Source organism: Silurus meridionalis, chromosome 13 (genome assembly GCF_014805685.1).
Source record: "Silurus meridionalis isolate SWU-2019-XX chromosome 13, ASM1480568v1, whole genome shotgun sequence".
NCBI classification, from domain to species: Eukaryota; Metazoa; Chordata; class Actinopteri; order Siluriformes; family Siluridae; genus Silurus; species Silurus meridionalis.
This window is the reverse complement of record NC_060896.1, coordinates 1683889-1705695: the sequence shown is the minus strand read 5'-3', so window position 1 is coordinate 1705695 and position 21807 is coordinate 1683889. Positions and strand designations below refer to the sequence as shown.

The 21807-nt window shown below is 37.2% G+C and overlaps 2 protein-coding genes across 6 annotated transcripts in view; both read left to right on the top strand.

The window, feature by feature from the left end:
- Positions 1 to 3035, top strand: part of fam214a (family with sequence similarity 214 member A) — a 35079-nt gene extending 32044 nt beyond the window's left edge. Inside the window, exons 7-12 of the mRNA XM_046864306.1 lie at positions 180 to 268; positions 1217 to 1313; positions 1471 to 1629; positions 2171 to 2239; positions 2424 to 2623; positions 2739 to 3035. Of these exons, the coding sequence (XP_046720262.1) occupies positions 180 to 268; positions 1217 to 1313; positions 1471 to 1629; positions 2171 to 2239; positions 2424 to 2623; positions 2739 to 2892 (768 nt within the window). The 3' untranslated portion in view covers positions 2893 to 3035. The remainder of the gene's footprint in view (positions 1 to 179; positions 269 to 1216; positions 1314 to 1470; positions 1630 to 2170; positions 2240 to 2423; positions 2624 to 2738) is intronic.
- Positions 3036 to 9388: 6353 nt separating this feature from the next.
- On the top strand, positions 9389 to 19412 carry LOC124396042 (ribonuclease inhibitor-like). 5 transcript variants are annotated; one of them, XM_046864993.1, is made up of 9 exons: positions 9389 to 9494; positions 10482 to 10648; positions 10770 to 10874; positions 11865 to 11969; positions 12102 to 12147; positions 12996 to 13056; positions 14292 to 15901; positions 17036 to 17209; positions 17447 to 17579. In XM_046864993.1, the coding sequence occupies exons 2-8, from the start codon at positions 10611 to 10613 to the stop codon at positions 17042 to 17044; spliced, it is 1974 nt and encodes a 657-aa protein (XP_046720949.1). In that variant the 5' UTR covers positions 9389 to 9494; positions 10482 to 10610; the 3' UTR covers positions 17045 to 17209; positions 17447 to 17579. The 5 variants fall into 5 exon arrangements, with proteins under 5 accessions (XP_046720949.1, XP_046720946.1, XP_046720947.1 ...); XM_046864990.1 differs by having other exon boundaries at positions 14292 to 16070; XM_046864992.1 differs by having other exon boundaries at positions 9413 to 9494; positions 10590 to 10648; positions 14292 to 16070.
- The last annotated feature ends 2395 nt before the right edge of the window (positions 19413 to 21807 follow it).

Here is a 21807-nt window from a genome sequence, read left to right as displayed (position 1 = left end):
CCAGTAGAATGAAGGTTATTAAAAAAGAAGTACATACTAATCTTACAGTCAGGTGTCCACAAACATTTGGTCATGCTGTGTGTGTGTGTGTGTGTGTGTGTGTGTGTGTGTGTGTATAAAGGAAGCGTATACTGTAATGTGATGCTGAACTGGTGTTTTTCACTCGTCTCTTTGTTCAGGTTCCACAGAGGAGAAGTCAGACGGGATATTTTGACTTGGACACGTCTCTGATTCAGTCTAAAGGAGCACCATGGGCCTCCAGCAAGAGGTACAAGCTCCATCGCTGACTAACTGAACATCCATAAACCCTGTGTGTGGTTTAGTTTCTCATAAATATAGATTTCTGTCAGCCAATCAGAACACAGAACATCTGAATTTATTTATATATTTATTTATTTATTTATTTATTTACATGTACATGTATAACTTTTTTATTCAAATATAGATTATTTATAATTTTTTATTATTATTATTAGTTATACAATTTTTTTTAATGTATCACTTAAAAGTGGGCATCAAATATATATAATATAATATTATTAAAAATATAAAATATATATATAATATAGTACCAAAAAAATTTGACATCCAGGAAGTGTAATTTAATAAAATAAATGTATAAATAAACAAAATATTAAAACTAATTAATTATTAAAAATGAATTTTCTCCTGTAAAAGCACATGGGTGATTTAAGGTTTTGATGTTTATTCCTTTCGTCTTTATTGTTTCTGGAGTCTTCAGTTGAATCCTAGTCAAATTTCAACATTGTTTTAATTCGTTAAAATTAATTTTATCGAAACATCAGACGGATGTTCGTTTCTCTGACGATCTGTGACGCACTGAAACCTGAGGTGTTACTTTTATTAGTGTAGAACATCATTTAGATCTTTTTCTGTGTGTCGTGTCTTCAGTAATACACTGTTGTGGCCAAAAGTATTGGGACACCTGACTTTTCCAGCCGTATGTGGTTCTTCCACCCACTTTTACCACCCAGTTGGAGGTAAACAATGTAAACTGTAGAGTCGAGCTGAAAGACAGAAGAGTCTGAGTGTGTGTAGTTCAGTGTTTCTCAGGGATCAGAAATCTGCTCTCCATATGCACTCGTTACAGCCCCGGTGTTCACTATCAGCTCCATCTGTTGTGTGTTTAACCTCTGTGTGGCTATGTGTGTGTGTGTGTGTGTGTGTGTGTGTGTGTGTGTGTGTGTGTGTATAGAGTGTGTCTGAAGCGATTTGAAGACTCAGAAGAACCTCAGCAACTCCTGAGCGCCAGCGCCCCTCCCGCCAGTCTCAGCCTTCTGGGAAATTTTGAGGTACACACACACACACACACACACACACACACACACACACACACACACACTGTTACTGAGTCATGTACTGACACATACACTGAGTAGTACTCACTAGTGTGAAATATTATTGATATGAGGTTTGTGTGTGTGTGTGTGTGTGTGTGTGTGTGTGTAGGAGTGTGTCCTAAACTACCGCTTGGAGCCGCTTGGTTCCGTTGACGGTTTCACGGCCGAAGTCGGTGCCAGCGGTTCCTTCTGCCCGAGTCACATGACCTTCCCAGTGGATGTGTCTTTCTACAGCGTGTCTGATGATAACGCTCCGTCTCCTTACATGGTAATGATACCACACACACACACACACACACACACACACACAGTGAACATACTACCTGCACTGTATTCTGTATGTAATAGACTTGTGCTTTACACACACTGGGCTGGATTCAGAGGAAGGTTCTGTGTATTCAGAGTCGTTACGCGCTCGAGAGCTAATAGAACAGCTCCTGATCCAGCAGATATTTTGCTCATGAGATATTACATTTACGGCATGAAAGCTTCAAGAAGCCTTTGTCAATTCTAAAAATCTGATCAGAAGGTCATGGGTTTAAATCCCAGCACCACAAAGCCGCCACTGCCGGGCCCTTGAGCAAGGCCCCTAATCCTTAATTGTATAACTAGGTAACTGTCAGTCACTCTGAATAAGGGCTTCTGCACAATGCCATAATTGTAAATGTCCTATTAAAATAAACCATTTGTTAATCCTTCGTTACTTTTAACCAATCAGATGAGCGTATTTTCCATGCGACTATTTTTTACACCATACTTTGTGCTTTATTCTGCCTTATTACATTTTTCTTTGTTTCCTCGTGCTGCAGGGGGTCATAAACCTGGAGTCTCTGGGGAAGAGGGGCTATCGGGTGCCTCCATCAGGAACTATTCAAGTGGTACGAGTGCTGATTCATCCATATGTGTAGAATTAGTGTGTTTCCTGCTCTTCTCTCTTCTCTTTATACACTAAACAGCACCGTCTGCTGGTGGAACATGGGAATGACATGCTCTTTAGCCTCATTTTTAAAAATAATTACTTTGTGAAATGGTAAAAAGAGCGTATTTATTGTATTGTTTCAGACCTTATTCAACCCCAATAAAACGGTGGTGAAGATGTTTGTGGTGATGTACGATCTAAGAGAAATGCCAGCCGGCAATCAGACATTCCTGAGGCAGAGGACCTTCTCCGTCCCCGTCAAACGCGAATCAAACGGACAAAACCACAGGAAGCCCCTCCCCCCTGGCCAGGGGCGGACCCTGCGCTACCTCATACACCTGAGGTGAGCTCAGCAGTACTGCACGCCAGATTACGGCTAGTGAGAGTGTGGTGTTGGATCTCCTGGATGATGTTTACCTATTAAATTAGTTCTAATTCTGTTTTTTGGTCTCTTTTAGGTTCCAGAGCTCCAAATCTGGAAAGATCTACCTCCATCGAGACATCCGGCTTCTGTTCTCACGCAAATCCATGGAAGTGGACAGTGGTGCTGCCTATGAGCTCAAATCCTTCACAGAGTCTCCAGCTGATCCTCCTTTTTCCTCCAGATGCTGATCCACTCACGTCCCGTCTAACGCCGTGTTCCCACTCCGGCACAGGGGCATCACTGACGTCTCCTCTCTCTCTCTCTCTCTCTCTCTCTCTCTCTCTCTCTCTCTCTCTCTCTCTTTCTTTTTCTTTCTCTCTGTTTTTTCTCTTTTTTCTATTTCTCACAAACACACAGAGTTCATATACTTAGAATTTTTTCTCCTCACCCATCCCTCTTTTTCTCCTTATTTTTATCTTCAAATTCTTTCTCTCTTTTTGTCTTCTCCTCTTTCTCATTATTAAAACGTCCCTTATTTACCTTCTTTATTTTTATTTCTCTTTCTCATTTTTTCCCATTATTGCTTTATATTTTATTCATTTTACTTATTTTCTCTCAATTATCATCCCTTTGTCTCTCTCTCTCCCTTTCTCTCTCTCTCTCTCTCCTCTCTCTCTCTCTCCTCCCTCTCTCTCTCTCTCTCTCTCTCTCTCTGTGCTTTAGTGGGAACATTGTCATGTTTTCGATGCAATTCTGAAGTTCATCCTGGAGCTTTGGTGAAGAAAAAAAAAAAAGAAACAGAAGCGACATGGACCATTTTTAATGACCGAAAAAAAGAAGAAAAGCAGATGAACAGAATAAAGACTTTATATAGAGCACTGTGTTCCTCCACCACAACTGGAAAAGGAAATTAGTCATATTCTCTCTCTCTCTCTCTCTCTCTCTCTCTCTCTCTCTCTCTCTCTCTCTCTCTCTCTCTCTCTCTCTCTCTCTCTCTCTCTCTCTCTCTCTCTCTCTCTCTCTCTCTCTCTCTCTCCTCCCTCCTCTCTCTCCCTTTCTCTCTCTCTCTCCTCCCTCCTCTCTCTCTCTCTCTCTCTCTCTCTCTCTCTCTCTCTCTCTTTCTTTTTTTCCTTTTTATTTTGTACTGTTACCGAACCACTTTAATCGGAAGTGTTGCAATAGAGAGAAAAAAGAAGAAGAAACTCTTACCTAGCGTAGTGTTTACATTATTTACTTTGTCAGTTATTTAATATTTAAAACGATATTCATTTACTGCACACGTGACTCCTGTCGTGCTCCGCATTATGATGTAGTGCAATATGTTTCAATCATACCGTGTATTTTTGACTAATTCAAATCTGAAATAAAAGAAATATATCTCTATATATAAATATATATGAAGAGAGCTGAGTGCGTGTCTTTATTTAATCCGATAACAAGCGAGAATTCATTCTGTGAAAAGTAAAGAAAAGAAAAGAAAAGAAAAGAAAAGAAAAGAAAAGAAAAGAAAAGAGAGAGTTGTTTTTGGAAGCTGATTTGTAATAGACAATATTCTGCGCTCTGATTGGTCAGAAGGGTTGATGAATTCTCTGTAATACGTTACTGTTTTCACAGCATTTCATTACGCTACACGTAAACGGATGAACTGTTAATGTACATCGATGAAGAACTCCTCGATCTTCACGACAGTGGAGTTCACGCTTTACAGTTTCTCTGTAACGTGACTACGTTTTTTTGTTTTTTTGTCTTAATAACTTTGAGAGAGAGATTTTTGATTGTGTGATTGTTCTCAGGTAATAAAACATATGTGAGAAAACCAGGAACCTGTTTTGCAGATGTTCCTCAACATCATTGGCGATTTGCTCGTGTATGACAGGAATACAGGGGTCACCAGGAAATCTCTGGGGTTACGTTATAAGACTGATTCCTAACGTTCATGATCATAGGTCAGGTATCTGATCATAGGTCAGGTATCTGATCATAGGTCAGGTATCTGATCATAGGTCAGGTATCTGATCATAGGTCAGGTATCTGATCATAGGTCAGGTATCTGATCATAGGTCAGGTATCTGATCATAGGTCAGGTATCTGATCATAGGTCAGGTATCTGATCATAGGTCAGGTATCTGATCATAGGTCAGGTATCTGATCATAGGTCAGGTATCTGATCATAGGTCAGGTATCTGATCATAGGTCAGGTATCTGATCATAGGTCAGGTATCTGATCATAGGTCAGGTATCTGATCATAGGTCAGGTATCTGATCATAGGTCAGGTATCTGATCATAGGTCAGGTATCTGATCATAGGTCAGGTATCTGATCATAGGTCAGGTATCTGATCATAGGTCAGGTATCTGATCATAGGTCAGGTATCTGATCATAGGTCAGGTATCTGATCATAGGTCAGGTATCTGATCATAGGTCAGGTATCTGATCATAGGTCAGGTATCTGATCATAGGTCAGGTATCTGATCATAGGTCAGGTATCTGATCATAGGTCAGGTATCTGATCATAGGTCAGGTATCTGATCATAGGTCAGGTATCTGATCATAGGTCAGGTATCTGATCATAGGTCAGGTATCTGATCATAGGTCAGGTATCTGATCATAGGTCAGGTATCTGATCATAGGTCAGGTATCTGATCATAGGTCAGGTATCTGATCATAGGTCAGGTATCTGATCATAGGTCAGGTATCTGATCATAGGTCAGGTATCTGATCATAGGTCAGGTATCTGATCATAGGTCAGGTATCTGATCATAGGTCAGGTATCTGATCATAGGTCAGGTATCTGATCATAGGTCAGGTATCTGATCATAGGTCAGGTATCTGATCATAGGTCAGGTATCTGATCATAGGTCAGGTATCTGATCATAGGTCAGGTATCTGATCATAGGTCAGGTATCTGATCATAGGTCAGGTATCTGATCATAGGTCAGGTATCTGATCATAGGTCAGGTATCTGATCATAGGTCAGGTATCTGATCATAGGTCAGGTATCTGATCATAGGTCAGGTATCTGATCATAGGTCAGGTATCTGATCATAGGTCAGGTATCTGATCATAGGTCAGGTATCTGATCATAGGTCAGGTATCTGATCATAGGTCAGGTATCTGATCATAGGTCAGGTATCTGATCATAGGTCAGGTATCTGATCATAGGTCAGGTATCTGATCATAGGTCAGGTATCTGATCATAGGTCAGGTATCTGATCATAGGTCAGGTATCTGATCATAGGTCAGGTATCTGATCATAGGTCAGGTATCTGATCATAGGTCAGGTATCTGATCATAGGTCAGGTATCTGATCATAGGTCAGGTATCTGATCATAGGTCAGGTATCTGATCATAGGTCAGGTATCTGATCATAGGTCAGGTATCTGATCATAGGTCAGGTATCTGATCATAGGTCAGGTATCTGATCATAGGTCAGGTATCTGATCATAGGTCAGGTATCTGATCATAGGTCAGGTATCTGATCATAGGTCAGGTATCTGATCATAGGTCAGGTATCTGATCATAGGTCAGGTATCTGATCATAGGTCAGGTATCTGATCATAGGTCAGGTATCTGATCATAGGTCAGGTATCTGATCATAGGTCAGGTATCTGATCATAGGTCAGGTATCTGATCATAGGTCAGGTATCTGATCATAGGTCAGGTATCTGATCATAGGTCAGGTATCTGATCATAGGTCAGGTATCTGATCATAGGTCAGGTATCTGATCATAGGTCAGGTATCTGATCATAGGTCAGGTATCTGATCATAGGTCAGGTATCTGATCATAGGTCAGGTATCTGATCATAGGTCAGGTATCTGATCATAGGTCAGGTATCTGATCATAGGTCAGGTATCTGATCATAGGTCAGGTATCTGATCATAGGTCAGGTATCTGATCATAGGTCAGGTATCTGATCATAGGTCAGGTATCTGATCATAGGTCAGGTATCTGATCATAGGTCAGGTATCTGATCATAGGTCAGGTATCTGATCATAGGTCAGGTATCTGATCATAGGTCAGGTATCTGATCATAGGTCAGGTATCTGATCATAGGTCAGGTATCTGATCATAGGTCAGGTATCTGATCATAGGTCAGGTATCTGATCATAGGTCAGGTATCTGATCATAGGTCAGGTATCTGATCATAGGTCAGGTATCTGATCATAGGTCAGGTATCTGATCATAGGTCAGGTATCTGATCATAGGTCAGGTATCTGATCATAGGTCAGGTATCTGATCATAGGTCAGGTATCTGATCATAGGTCAGGTATCTGATCATAGGTCAGGTATCTGATCATAGGTCAGGTATCTGATCATAGGTCAGGTATCTGATCATAGGTCAGGTATCTGATCATAGGTCAGGTATCTGATCATAGGTCAGGTATCTGATCATAGGTCAGGTATCTGATCATAGGTCAGGTATCTGATCATAGGTCAGGTATCTGATCATAGGTCAGGTATCTGATCATAGGTCAGGTATCTGATCATAGGTCAGGTATCTGATCATAGGTCAGGTATCTGATCATAGGTCAGGTATCTGATCATAGGTCAGGTATCTGATCATAGGTCAGGTATCTGATCATAGGTCAGGTATCTGATCATAGGTCAGGTATCTGATCATAGGTCAGGTATCTGATCATAGGTCAGGTATCTGATCATAGGTCAGGTATCTGATCATAGGTCAGGTATCTGATCATAGGTCAGGTATCTGATCATAGGTCAGGTATCTGATCATAGGTCAGGTATCTGATCATAGGTCAGGTATCTGATCATAGGTCAGGTATCTGATCATAGGTCAGGTATCTGATCATAGGTCAGGTATCTGATCATAGGTCAGGTATCTGATCATAGGTCAGGTATCTGATCATAGGTCAGGTATCTGATCATAGGTCAGGTATCTGATCATAGGTCAGGTATCTGATCATAGGTCAGGTATCTGATCATAGGTCAGGTATCTGATCATAGGTCAGGTATCTGATCATAGGTCAGGTATCTGATCATAGGTCAGGTATCTGATCATAGGTCAGGTATCTGATCATAGGTCAGGTATCTGATCATAGGTCAGGTATCTGATCATAGGTCAGGTATCTGATCATAGGTCAGGTATCTGATCATAGGTCAGGTATCTGATCATAGGTCAGGTATCTGATCATAGGTCAGGTATCTGATCATAGGTCATGTCTCCATGTGAGTGCACTGTTCATGAACACCACCTTCTATTCATGTTACCTGCTTCTGGTTTGAACACTTCTCATTTCTGGATAACAAAAACCCTGATTCACTGCTGAACCTCACAAATCTGAGATTATCGTCATGAGAGTGTCAAGTCATAAAGCACTAAAATATAATATCTAACTGAAGAGTTCTTCAGAAGGTCAACATTATTTTGTTGGATAAAGGAGCAGAACATTGAGATCCTGTGTCTTTAATGTGTATTTTAAAGTTTGTGTCATTGAGGTCAAGTATGGAAATGTGTCACATATTAAAGTGTACTGACTAAAATCCTGTGTAATTATAATATTTATTATAATTACTGTCTTTGTCTTCTTTTCGGATCCACCCGCTTCATCACAACGCTCTTCTTCTCAATGGAGTTCTCTTCAGTTTCACACTCTGTGCAGCTGGAGATGGTTCCACATGAACAGACTCGAGTTTTGTGAAGTTACTGAGCAGAACTATGAGGTGGATATGGAGTGGAATTAATACGGCCTTCAACAGTGAATTAGGTCATGAACAGTTCTGATCATAGGTCAGGTATCTGATCATAGGTCAGGTATCTGATCATAGGTCAGGTATCTGATCAGTCACCACTGGAACTAAACTTATCTGCCATCTTCACCTCTTTATCTCTGTTAAGCTGCTTTGGGACTCTGTATATTGTTACACGTGCTCAACAAATAGAATAGAAATGATTACAGTCACGTGATCAATGGAATGGATAGATAGATAGATAGATAGATAGATAGATAGATAGATAGATAGATAGATAGATAGATAGATAGATAGATAGAGTGCTGAGCAGACAGACAGACAGACAGACAGACAGACAGACAGACAGATAGATAGATAGATAGATAGATAGATAGATAGATAGATAGATAGATAGATAGATAGATAGATAGATAGATCCAACATATACAGTGGTGTGAAAAAGTGTTTGCCCCTTCCAGATTTCTTTTTTTTTTTTTGCATGTTTGTCACTTTAATGTTTCAGATCATCAAACTAATGTAAATATTAGTAAAAGAGAACACAAGTGAAGGTTTTTATCATTCAGGGGTAAAAAAATCCAAAACTACATGGTACTGTGTGAAAAAGTGTTTGCCCCTAAACCTGATAACTGCAATCGAGCGTTTGTAAAAACTTGCACTGCGTCTGTTTCTGCGTGTGGAGAAATTCTGCTCCACTCATCTCTCAGAATTGTTGTATTTCAGCCACATTGGAGGATTTTCCAGCATGAACCATCTTTTTAAGGTTCCACAGCAATAGGATTCAGGTCAGGACTTTGACTAGGCCACTCCAAAGTCTTCATTTTGTTTTTCTTCAGCCATTCAGAGGTGGACCTGCTGGTGTGTTTTGGATCAGAACCCAAGTTCACTTCAGCTTGAGGTCAGGAACAGATGGCAGGACATTCTCATTCTCCTTCAGGATTTTTTAGTAAACAGCAGAATTCATGGTTCCATTTATTACAGCGAGTCTTCCAGGTCCTGGTCTTTTACTAATATTTAAATTAGTTTGGTGATTAATCGTGTGCGCGCCTGAGTCGGCGTGTGCGCGCCTGCGCGTGTCCGCCTATTTGCGCGTGATAAACCGAAAGTAGATGTTCGTGTTATTCAGAAGAATCCACCGAGTGAGTGATTTATTCTGTTTTTATCTGTAAAGTTGTGGATATTAATGTCGGAGTCTTTGCCTCATTGAACTGTTATTTTGTGCCTCAGTGAATCTTTTTAACTGAAATCATTTTTAACACTTTATAAAAGTGTTTCTTTTGTTGTATTGTGTAGATGTTTTCCAACACAATGTGTGTGTTTGTGTGTAGTGTTTATACAATATACACACACTGATGTTTTTATTCTCATGATGAAGAAAATGTTTTTTTTCTTTAAACAATCCTCTCTTAATAGACATTTTATTAAATGAGTGGAAATGAATATTTATGATTAAATACATAATAATAAACTGAGAATGTTTTCAGGAAGTTGAAGCAAAGAAATGAGGAATTGTAACTTGTTAAACTGGAATTTCCTGTTCACATTTTTGTTAGTTGTTGTGCATGTGTACTATTTATATTTACCTTTCATCTATACTAATTAACTTAAAGTAAGTAAACAATCAGAATCTCTACTTCACCTGTAAATATTCAGTATGAAGAACTCTTACTGCTGGAAAGTGTAATAATTTAATAACAATATCAAATCCTGATTTCAAATCCAAATTTTACAAATATATATATATATATATATATATATATATATATATATATATATATATATATATATATATATATATATATATTCTGATGACAGAATAGAATAAAATAACAATGTAAAAAAAATATTATTAGAAAAAAATCGAGGAATAAAATTATTTGAATTTTAGGAAAATAAAATAAAATCACAAATAATTTTACAGAACAAAAGAAAAATGATTTCAGAATAAACCATTCATTAATCTGGAACACTGGTGTGTAATGACGACTGATTGATCAGTGGGAACAATGGATTATTGTTGAATCAAACATATTCAGCAAACAATGATTCTTCTGAAGATCTCCTGAATTGCCTTTAGATCCTGTGAGAAGTCTCCTGTCATGATTACTGATATAATCTCTTTACAGAATTCCTAAAGGTCCAAAAGAAAGTGTTTGCTCGATGAATAAGACCTTTTGGAAGAACTTTATCTCATTGAGTGTGATTGGTGTGATTTCCTGCGTTTATTCTTGAAGGCACATTAAAGGCCCCTGAAAATGAGTTCTCCTGAAGACAATGAAGATAAATATAAGAGGTGAGATGTTTGAAGTATTGTGTGTATGATGTGACAAACCTTTTCACGATACAGATACGTCATAGTCTCATAGTGAACCTAGAGAAAAGCACTATTCCATGACCAAAACACGTCTTTGCAGATATCAGACTGAAAGATCTGAACCACCTGAACCCAGTGTTTTGTCTATGAAGAGTGACATGTCAATGGGAACACCAATAATGCTACAGCAGGAGGAGACAGAAAGGTAATGAAGATCCTGTGTAATAATTTAACACACCAATCCCATCATTTTGTGTACTTTGTGTGCGTGTGATTTGCTAATAAAATGCAAATTTTTTTAATTCAACGTCAAAAACTTTCATCCAAAACGTTACACCACCGTGTTGATGTATAGGGAAAGTTTCTGGTTTTCAGAATCAGGTTTCTCACCCGCTAAGATTCTTATTAACTGCATCTGGATCGTCCTTCTCGGGTTGCCAGATTTCTATTGAACATAAACATCTAAGAGGGGATTTTCACAAGGGTCTAGTCCACCTTTTATCATTAACATTCACTCAACATTCATACTGTTCCGCTCAAGTTTGACCCGTTTTGACGTTTGATAACAATAAAAAATACCCTAAATGTCATGATTTTCGCCTGAAATTTGATTATTTTTCTAAAGTGACCCAAAATACACAATATTTTTAAATATTATACTGTTGTACAGGAGCTACATTTTGTGTACATTAAAGCTGTTCATATCTATTAAAATGAAGTTTAGATTTACCAGTGTGTGTTTAATCCAGAAAAATGGTAGTGATCTTGAAACTATGGAACTGTACATGCCATGTATGTGTGTATTTTATTATGGGGCAGAGGTGATCCAAAACTGAGTGGTGAAAAAAAATCATAATTAATCATCCATTTATTAATGTCAGATAGAGTATTTATACATTTTAAAAAGATCTGTAGTTCATAATTTGTTATAGACACTTATTATAAGGGTTATAATATAAACCTAAAAATACTTTTGCTTCCCAGTGTAATATGATAAACTATATACACTTTATAATATATATTTAAATACAGTAAAATAATATATTATATGAATGAGAAGATCGCAGGCATTAATAAATCTAATGAGACTGAAAATTCAGAACATTTTTATTTTATAAAACATTGGTGGTCTTTGGATTTATATGATTAATAATATATATATGATTTCACTAATTGAACTGGTTTATATGTTTAGTTTTTCTGATAAAAAGATCTCAAAGCCACCTGAATTTAGCTCTCAGTCTATGAGGAGTGGCCGGTCTATGGGTGAACCAATACGGTTTCAGGAAAAAGAAATAAGGTAAGGATTTTTGTGTTTGTGCATATTTACTGTATGATTTACTGCAATCATTTAACCCAGTTAGTTACATGTAAAAGATAAAAATTACTTCATCACAACAACAAACTCGTTCTTTTATTCCATACTCAACAGTAGAAACAATCCCTCTGTGGTGCATGATGCTGATTCCCAGGTCCAGGTGAGTACAGAATTTCAGAACAGGTCAGATCTCTATGTTCAGATGACTCTATGATGGTCAGTGTATCAGGGATGGACATGAGTTCCTATTGTTTCCACCTGTGTCCTAGTAGCTCTGTTTTCCCCACTCTGAGTCAGTCTGGTTCTTGTTCAGGGATGTTGTATGTTCAGTTTTCCAAGTTTCTTTTTTTTTTAGTCTGTTGCCTGTTTCTTGATTTTTCCAGTCCTTTTTTTGTTGTTTTTTTGCCTTGATATGAACCCTCTATTTAGAGTATTTTTCCCAAGAGAGACTAAAAAATCATTTTTTAAATTTTGAATTGTGGACTTTTTGGACCGTAATTCTGTATTTTTGGGACCTGATTTTTTATTTTTTTGTTGAGTTTTTTGGACTTTTTGGAAATCTAAAATAAAACTATGGATTCTATATTGGTTCCTGGGTGTCTGAACATGGGTTTCACATCTCCATTTGTCAGACTGCTAGATTGCTGCCTCTCACACAATCGACCCCAGTCTGAGCAGTACCAGAACCTGGTTAACAACTTTGTGGAGTCATGCAGGAAGAAGCATCTGTTTCTCAATGTGACCAAGAGACAGACTTGACTCTCCTGATTTTGGTAGTCTGTAGTAGACAGTGTGCTGCAGCATGCTGGGGGATAAACTCAACAAAAAACTCATGGCCATTCTGGACAATAAACAGCATCACCTCATGTCCATATATTTCAAAAGTGAAAGTATTTTTGCTGTATTTTAGTTTAAATGCCAGAGAGGTTTTAATGAGTTCACACCTATAACACCTAAATATTTCCTAATATGTCTTTATTAATGTATAAGACTTTTATAAAATTTTAGCAAACAAGACGGGAAATTGTTAAAGTGATGAAGGACATGGATCAGCAGAGCAGCACCAAAGGTGAGGTATAGGACTTCATACACGTGCAGAGAAAAATACAACATTATATACAGTTTGTAGAAGTGGTGGACGAAGTACACAAGCCGTGTAGTAGAGACACGCTGGAAAATATTCCTCCAGTAAACGTAAAAGTGTCCCTTTAAACTTTCACTCAAGTAAAAGTACAAAAGTTTTTGCCTTCAAATGTACTTAAGTATCAAAGTAGTGATTTATTATAACTATAATGTTCCTATTATAATTTTAATCACAAGACTCTTCACTTAATCACCTCAGTTTATGTGTAAAGACTCGAATGTGACTCTCAGCACACTGATCTATTAATAGAATGATATTAAAGACACAAACACTGATTGATTTCTATTACAATCATCATGAACACAAAACCTTTTCAACTACTTGAATAAAAACGTGTAAATGAGGTCACGTGTGTTGTGGTGAGTTCAAGTCTGGAGTTTCTTCATCATTTATTCCTCTCTAAATGTTCTGCTTGATGTTGAACTGATGCTGAACTGTATGTTGGTGATCAGTAGATACACCAAGCACCAATCAAAACAAAACAGAGCGTGCGCTCCATCCTGATTGGTGACTCACTGCGTGTTTCACCAGTCACGTCTTTATCCTCGTAAATAAAAAGAAACGACTGATTTCACTACATGGAGTCGAGTATAAAGTAAAATATTTGAAATGTAGTGAAGTTACAGTAAAAATCTCTTCAAATGGAAACACTTCAGTGAAGTATCTTCAAAGTAGCCAGCTTTTGCTTAGATTACTGCTTTGCACACTCTTGGCATTCTCTTGATGCCTACTTTGAAGAACCTACAATATGACATATTTTCAGTTCACTTTTTTGTTATGTATATAATTCCACATGTGTTAATTCATAGTTTTGATGCCTTCAGTGTGAATCTACAATTTTCATAGTCATGAAAATAAAGAGAACTCTTTGAATGAGAAGGCCTGTCCAAACCTTTGGTCTGTACTGTATATATATATAAACTTTTGGTCTGTACTGTATATACAGTAACCATTTACATTTACTTCATTACTGCTCACTACTGATTTGTAGATTCTGTTTACTAATGATATATTTATATTTGCAATTTTCTATCATCTAGCAAAAATGAGAACTTAAAAATTGTACATGTTAATAATTCATGGTAATGATGGTAAAATATTTTAATATGTTTTTGCTATTTGTTATATAATATACTTTTGTATTGCTTCATTGTCATTAGAACCAGATCCATCATTGAGGAAAGCATTTAAATCCAATCTGCAGAAGAAATTTCAGATGATCAATGAAGGAGTACAAATGATTGGGAACAGAAGACTTCTAAATGAAATTTACACACAACTTTATATCACATATTGGATTGGTGAACACATCAATAAAGGACATGAGGTCAGATGTATTGAAAAGGCATACAGGGAAGTAGTAACAGAGGAGTCCATCAACTGTAATGATATCTTTAAAGCCTTACCTGGAGATGAGAGGCCTATCAGAACCCTGCTAACAGAAGGAATTGCTGGAATTGGGAAAACAGTGTCTGTGCAGAAGTTTGTTCTGGACTGGACTGAAGGAAAAGCAAATCAGGATTTGGACTTCATTTTTCCATTTAACTTTAGAGAGTTAAATTTTCAGAAGAAAAAATGTTTCAGTTTGTTGGAGCTTCTCCATTTTTATTTCCCAGAAACCAAAAACCAAATCATGGACTTTTATCATTACAGAATCATGTTTATCTTTGATGGACTGGATGAGTCTCGCTTTACTTTTGATTTCCTAAACAGCAAAGTGTTGACTGATCCCACAGCGTCAGCTTCATTAGACGTACTGCTAACAAATCTTATTAATGGGAATCTGCTTCCATCTGCGTTCCTCTGGATAACATCTCGGCCGGCAGCATCCAGTGAGATTCCTCCTGTTTGTATTCACAGAGTAACAGAGGTACGAGGATTCTCTGACCCTCAGAAAGATGAGTACTTCAGAAAAAGAATCAGTGATCAAGACCTGGCTAATAAAATCATCACACATCTGAAATCATCTCGAAGTCTTTACATCATGTGCCACATGCCAGTCTTCTGTTGGATTGCAGCGACTGTTCTCGAGGGAATGTTCAGTGAAGAAGAAACTGGAGAGGTCCCCAAGACCCTGACTCAAATGTTCACACACTTCCTGATCTTACAGATCAAACGTGGATGCCTGAAGTACAAAAAACAAGAAGTGGATCCTGGACAGGTTACAGATATTGTAGTTAAACTGGGAAAGCTGGCATTCCAGCAGCTGGAGAAAAGAAACCTGATCTTCTACGAGGAGGACCTCTTGAAGTGTGGTATTGATGTAAGAGAGGCTACAGTGTACTCAGGGGTTTGCACTCAGATCTTTATCGAGGAAGTGTCTTCACATCTGGGAAAGATGTACAGCTTTGTACATCTGAGTGTTCAGGAGCATCTTGCTGCTGTGTTTGTCTTTCTCTCATGTGTCAATGGAAATATCTCAAAACAAGAAGATACTAAAATCTTCGACCTCTCCAGCACAGCAACACTATTGGACCTTCTAAAGGCAGCAGTAGACAAGGCTTTAAAGAGTAAGACTGGACACCTGGACCTTTTCCTCCGCTTCCTTATGGGTCTCTCACTGGAGTCCAATTCAGTTCTCTTACAAGCCCATCTTACAGAGACAGGACGCAGATATCTGAGAAACCATGCTGCTGCCACAAACAAGGAAATAACTACATACATCAAGGAGAAGATTGGGAAAAATCCATCAGAATGCAAATCCATTAATCTTTTCCATTGTCTGAATGAACTGAATGATCAGTCTCTAATGCAGGAAGTTCAAACTTTTGTGAGTAAAACAGAAAATAATTGCCTTCATGGAGTCCGTCTTTCTGTTTGAATTTCTTGTTGCTGAACTCAGATGAGAAGTTGGATGTGTTTGATCTACATAAATATGCAGCATCAGAATATTGTTTTATAAATCTGTGCCCAGCTGTCTCATTTTACAGAAAAGCTGTGTAAGTTTTTCTCATCTACCTCTTAATCAAAACTCACTAAGATCATTCAAACCATTTATGATTCCCCAAATGTACATAATTATTACTGCAGTAACTCATGTTTTAAGGTTAAGTTTGATGCGCCAACCTGCAAATCAGCACCAAAATCCGCCATGATGTGCACAATGAACCCTCTGGGGGTCGACAAACGCGCCGGCGCGTTTTGTGTCATTTTCTCCTCATAATGCCAAATGAACTTAAATTGCTCCTTTTTTGATCATACAGATAAGAGAAATACATCATTCTATTCTGTAAAGGGTCTATTTTTATTTATATAAGTAGACCCTTTATATATTTATGTCATCTCTCTTCACAGAGGCATCGATAAAACCTCACAGACATAATGAATATATATATATATATAGAAAGCTCCAAATGTAAAATTTTTAACCAATTAACTTCCGTATGAAAGTTAGAGGAGGTACAGTTTCTCCGGTATCACCTCATTAACCGTCCGTGTGGAAACAAAGCAAAAGTTCGGTGTCATTATGATTTACGTCATTTAAAACCCCATAATTACTTTAAAATGTTTAGAAGAGTATTTTTACGAGCTTCCTGTCATCTGGAAATGTAAACAGTAATGTAAAACTTGAACAACTGGCTCAGTGCAAAGAAATAGAAATAATGGGAACCTGTGTTTTTTCTATGTTCTTTTTTAATAGTAATATAAAATTTTTATAGACATGAACAAGTAATAGACATGAACAAGTAATTTGAAACATGTCTATGTTCTTCATGCTCTACGTTTAGGGCTGTCGTAGTAATAATAAACATGCATTTGCATAATATTTGTCCATTAACATGTTGAATATAGTATTAAAAAGTCTTTTATTTAAGTATTAATTCAAGGTACATTTAGAAAAAATATAAATGTGCGATTAAATAATTTTAATCTGCTGTTTTTTTTATTTTTATTTTTTCTACAGGCTGTGTAATAGTGATCTCACAATGGAAAGTTGTAAAAGTTTGGCAAAAGCTCTCCGCTCACCCTGTTCATGTCTGAAAGAGCTGGACCTGAGTGATAATAAACTTAAAGACTCTGGAGTTGAACTGCTTTCTCCTGTGTTGAACAGTCCACACTGTAAACTGGAGATCCTAAGGTAAGAGAATAAAATAATTATCTTATAGTGTAAATCAAATCAAACACTAAGTGACAGAAGAAGAAGAATTTACACTAAAAGTAGGGGAAGAAAAAGGTGTTAACAGGTTGTGGACTTGATTCTCTCATGAGGAATGTACTTCTGCATATTGTACTTTATATGTGGTAAAAAAAAATTGGCTTGTGAGGCAATGGGAAGACAAGAAACGAATTTTCAGTGTTTTTTTTTTTTCAACAGGAACATCCATCCACACCTGACCATTTCCACACTTCCACAAATACATTGTTTGGGATAAACAGATACAGTAGTCTAAAAATGTATTTTTCTTCCAGACTTGGTAACTGTGATCTCACAGAGAAAAGCTGTGGATTTCTTGCTTCAGTTCTTACCTCAAAGTCTAACCATCTGAAAGAACTGTGCCTCAGCTACAATAAACTCCAGGATTCAGGTGTGAAGAAGCTCTGTGAGGCCCTGCAGAGTCCCGACTGTAAACTACAGACACTGAGGTGAGGTTGCTCTGTCACGTCAAAACAAAGCCAGACGTCTGGGGAGAAATAAAGCAGGACAGACAGGAGTTAACCTGCTCTCTGATCTATTAAAGGAACAAAACTGTAAACTGGAGATATAACTGTAATATTAGTACATTACACAGGAAGGTGGATCTCATCTGATTTCAGCTCTGATATCAAACCCCTTTTACCTCAGAGATCTTGATCAGGGAAGGAATAAAATAAAGGACCCTGGAATGAAATGAATCTCTGATTTCTTGAACAACGAACTTTATACACTGGAGATATTGATAGTTTTCAGTGTTTTGGACCATAATTCTGCAGCAGACACGTGATTTGAAGTCGTTGTTATTCTCTCTTGTAGGTTGCGTGACTGTCACATTACTGAGGAAGGCTGTCCTGCTCTCACTGGAGCTCTGAGGACAAATGTCCACCTGAGAGAGCTCGATCTGAGCGCTAACGATTTAAAAGAGGAAGGAGTGAAGCTGCTCACTGATATACAGAAGGATGAAAACTGCACACTGGAGAAGTTGGAGTGAGTTTTATATATTAACAATATAAACTGCTACATAACATGAAGTATGTCCTTCCATTAATGTGAAAAATGTCCTTACAAAAAGATTCACCATCTCAATGATTACACACATTTTTCAAAGTGTGTTTTTAAGATCCACATTCCTGCTTGTTAAAGATTCTTCATCTCATCTTGAGCTCTGTGTGAAGCTTCTCAGCACTCTGACACGCCTCAGTGGTTTTCCGCTGTGTTTTAACAGTCATGTGTGTTTCTGTTTTGGTTTGTGTCATATGACTAAGCGTTTTTTTTTGTTCAGCCTTTCAATCTTCTTGTTTTTATCTTGTTTTGTTTCTGCTTTCACGTCTTTACTCATTTATGTTGCTTACCCAAACTTTTAAATTTATAATTCTACGTGATCATTTGGATTTGTCCTTTTTTTTTATTATTGTTTTCTACCTGCACTTGCATCTGCCTGTCATAGTATTACATGACAGAATACTTCTTATTCATATGACATCACTGCCAGCTCAGAACTGTGTTCCCACAATGTACCCTCAAATATCACCTGGAACCCTTTGATAGCTTCTTTGTGTATCCAGAGTGCCAACCCACCACAACAAGCTCCAGACTGAGGCTGACAGAGTGACCACCCCTACAGAGCTCACTATAGAGGCTGACATGGCAGTCTTCACAAACAAGCTCCTGCCTTGGACTGTTGGAGTCTTCCCTAAAAGCTGCTTCCTAAAGGTGATAACGTGGCCCTCTATGCGAAAGCTCAGAGATCAATTTGGAAGTCTTCAATCCAGAAGCCCTTCGTGAGGCTGAGAGCATTCGCGCTCATGTTTTAACACAGCTACATGATGAGGAGGTTTAATGTGCCAAGCTCCAAACAGAAGTTGATGAGGTGCCTCCACCCTGCTACCAGACTCCAGCAAGCTGCAGGATGGCCTTCCTCTGGACCAAGGGATTGATGTGGATCTTTTTTCCACAGTCCTGAACTGCTAGGAGTGGATATGATTTTAACTTCAAAGAAGCTGTTCTAGAAAATAAACAACCTTCTGACCAATCACAGTACAGGATTTGTCAGTAACACATATTGATGTCTAATAATTCTCTCTAATTGTGTTACAGGCTCGGGGAGATTCACACGTTCTGAGTCAGGGCTTTAAAAAAGGCAGAGTAATAATTCAGTCCTGGGGAATAATAAAGTCTCCGAACGAAAAATGGCTCGAACACAAGACCTTCCAAAGACTTGGGTATAAAATAAACAGAAGATTATTTGTCCACAGACTCCAGGCAATATAACAGAAGCCAAATAAACTCAAAGTGAATCCTCTACAGGGAGAAACACAAGAGACGACAGGAAGCTGCTGATACAAACTCAAAATAGCAGCAAAAACAAGGAAACTCGAGAAGGAGACACTGGAAAAACACCAAACTCAAGATAAAGAAACACTTCAAAATTATACAAACAACTAAACATAAATAACAAGTAAACAATAAGGTTATTAAATCACAAATCAAAAATAATAAAGGGCCTATTAGTGAACTTGCTTGTAGCAGGATCACATCATTTATCAGGATATGTTTAAACAGGATTAAAACTTTTACATGTTGCATTGTAAATATTATATCCATTAACAAACATTTGCAAAATGTACAACTAAATGTGAATTATTCTTAACAGAGACTGGGTCTTTAATTAAACACTTTCTGTTCATTAGTAGCAAAATAATATCCTGCTACGTTTTTCCAATCATGTGTAAATGTAAGATGTTTTCACAGAAAAAGAGGAAACATTTACTTTACTTTTTTCTGTTTTCTTTTTATTTTATTTTATTAATATTATATGGTTAATTTTACACTGGATATCCATTGTTTCATTTATATTGTGCAATTTTGCTGTTATTTTATTTGAATTAATAAAATAATAATAAAAAAAGTGTAAAATGTGATTTACCCAGAAACAAAAAAATTGTTTTAGGTGACATTTAATTCTGTAAAACTCGAGACAAACTGGCGAGTTTATAGACTCGAATTTCCCTCTGTTTTTGTGTCACTGAGGAGACTTTATGTGATGTATTTCATTAGGAAGTATTTTTGGTGCCTCCACCAAAGTTTCCTTTCTGCCACCTGGTACCACAGACGCTTAATGTTTTTTTCCTCTTTTGTTATTGATTTGTTTAATATTCAAACACCATTACACAACATTTAATCAGGAGATTTTATGCTTGTTTTTAAGGTTATTAAGGTGACTGCGTTAATTAGACACACACACACACACACACACACACACACACACACACACACACACACACACACACACGTGTATTATAGTAGAACCCCAAACCCTTACTGGGTTTTTTTTTGCCTTATTCTCTGATAAAAATAGGGGAAAATTCATTTTAGAGTTTCTGTTAGCGTTTCTCATGATGCTCTGTTTCAGTTTCTATGGAAAACAGAGAAAAAGAGGAACATACACACACACACACACACACACACACACACACACAAACACACACACACACACACACACACACACACACACTAGATGAGGATGGGTTCCCTTTTAGAAAAATTGCTTTTTGTCTATTATATTTATAGTCTATATTTTGCTTCAGTAGGACAGGAAATGATGTCATTATCCAGCTGGATGAAAATGACATTTTACACCATTTTATTGTATAGACAAGGCAAAAAAAATCTAAATAAAAGTGTGTGTGTGTAAATGTGAACAGATTACAAGTCCTTGGTGTTTTAGTCAGTGTGTCTATGTGAGTTATTTATAATAAAATTATCATTTTAAAGTTACATTAGCATTTTAAATGATTATTTTACAGTTTATCTAGGTTACACTGTAAAATAATAATTTAAGGCCCAATATATAGTTTACTGAGGGCCTACAAATGTCTAGAACCAACTCTGGCTTTCTCTCAAGGTTTTTTTCCTTATGCCATCTCAGGGAGAATTTTTTTTTGACAGACTTAGAGGGACATTGTCTATTGTTCAAAGCTCTTTACCAATAAAACTGAATTGAACTGAACTTAATATAAATGTATAATGTAATGATTATGACTATGTGATTGTGTATTATCTTCTTTCCCCTTGAACACTCCCTCTTTATAAATGTACAGGAAGACATTGGCTTTGACAGTGTTTCTGTTTGATCATTTTTATTACCAATATAAAAACATAAATAAATAACAATATAAAAGAGGCGAAATTAAAACCTTCAGCACAACATACATTTATTCACGACATCCTTTCTTAAACATTTGTTTTATTTCTGCACCAAATCTCAAATCAAACAGCAAATCCACCATGATTCACACAATTAACCTTCTGGGTGGCGTTTTGTGGGTTTTTCCCTCATACCAAACTTAAATTACTGTCTTTATTGTTCATACAGATAAAAACACTTCATCATTTCAATCTGTAAAATGTCTAATTTTATTTGTATTCACTTATAATAACAACAAAACGCTGTGTTTTTGTAATATAAAGTGAACCGACAGGGGGCGCTCTCTGTCATGTCATCTCTCTTCACAAACACGTCAATAAAACAACCTGAATCT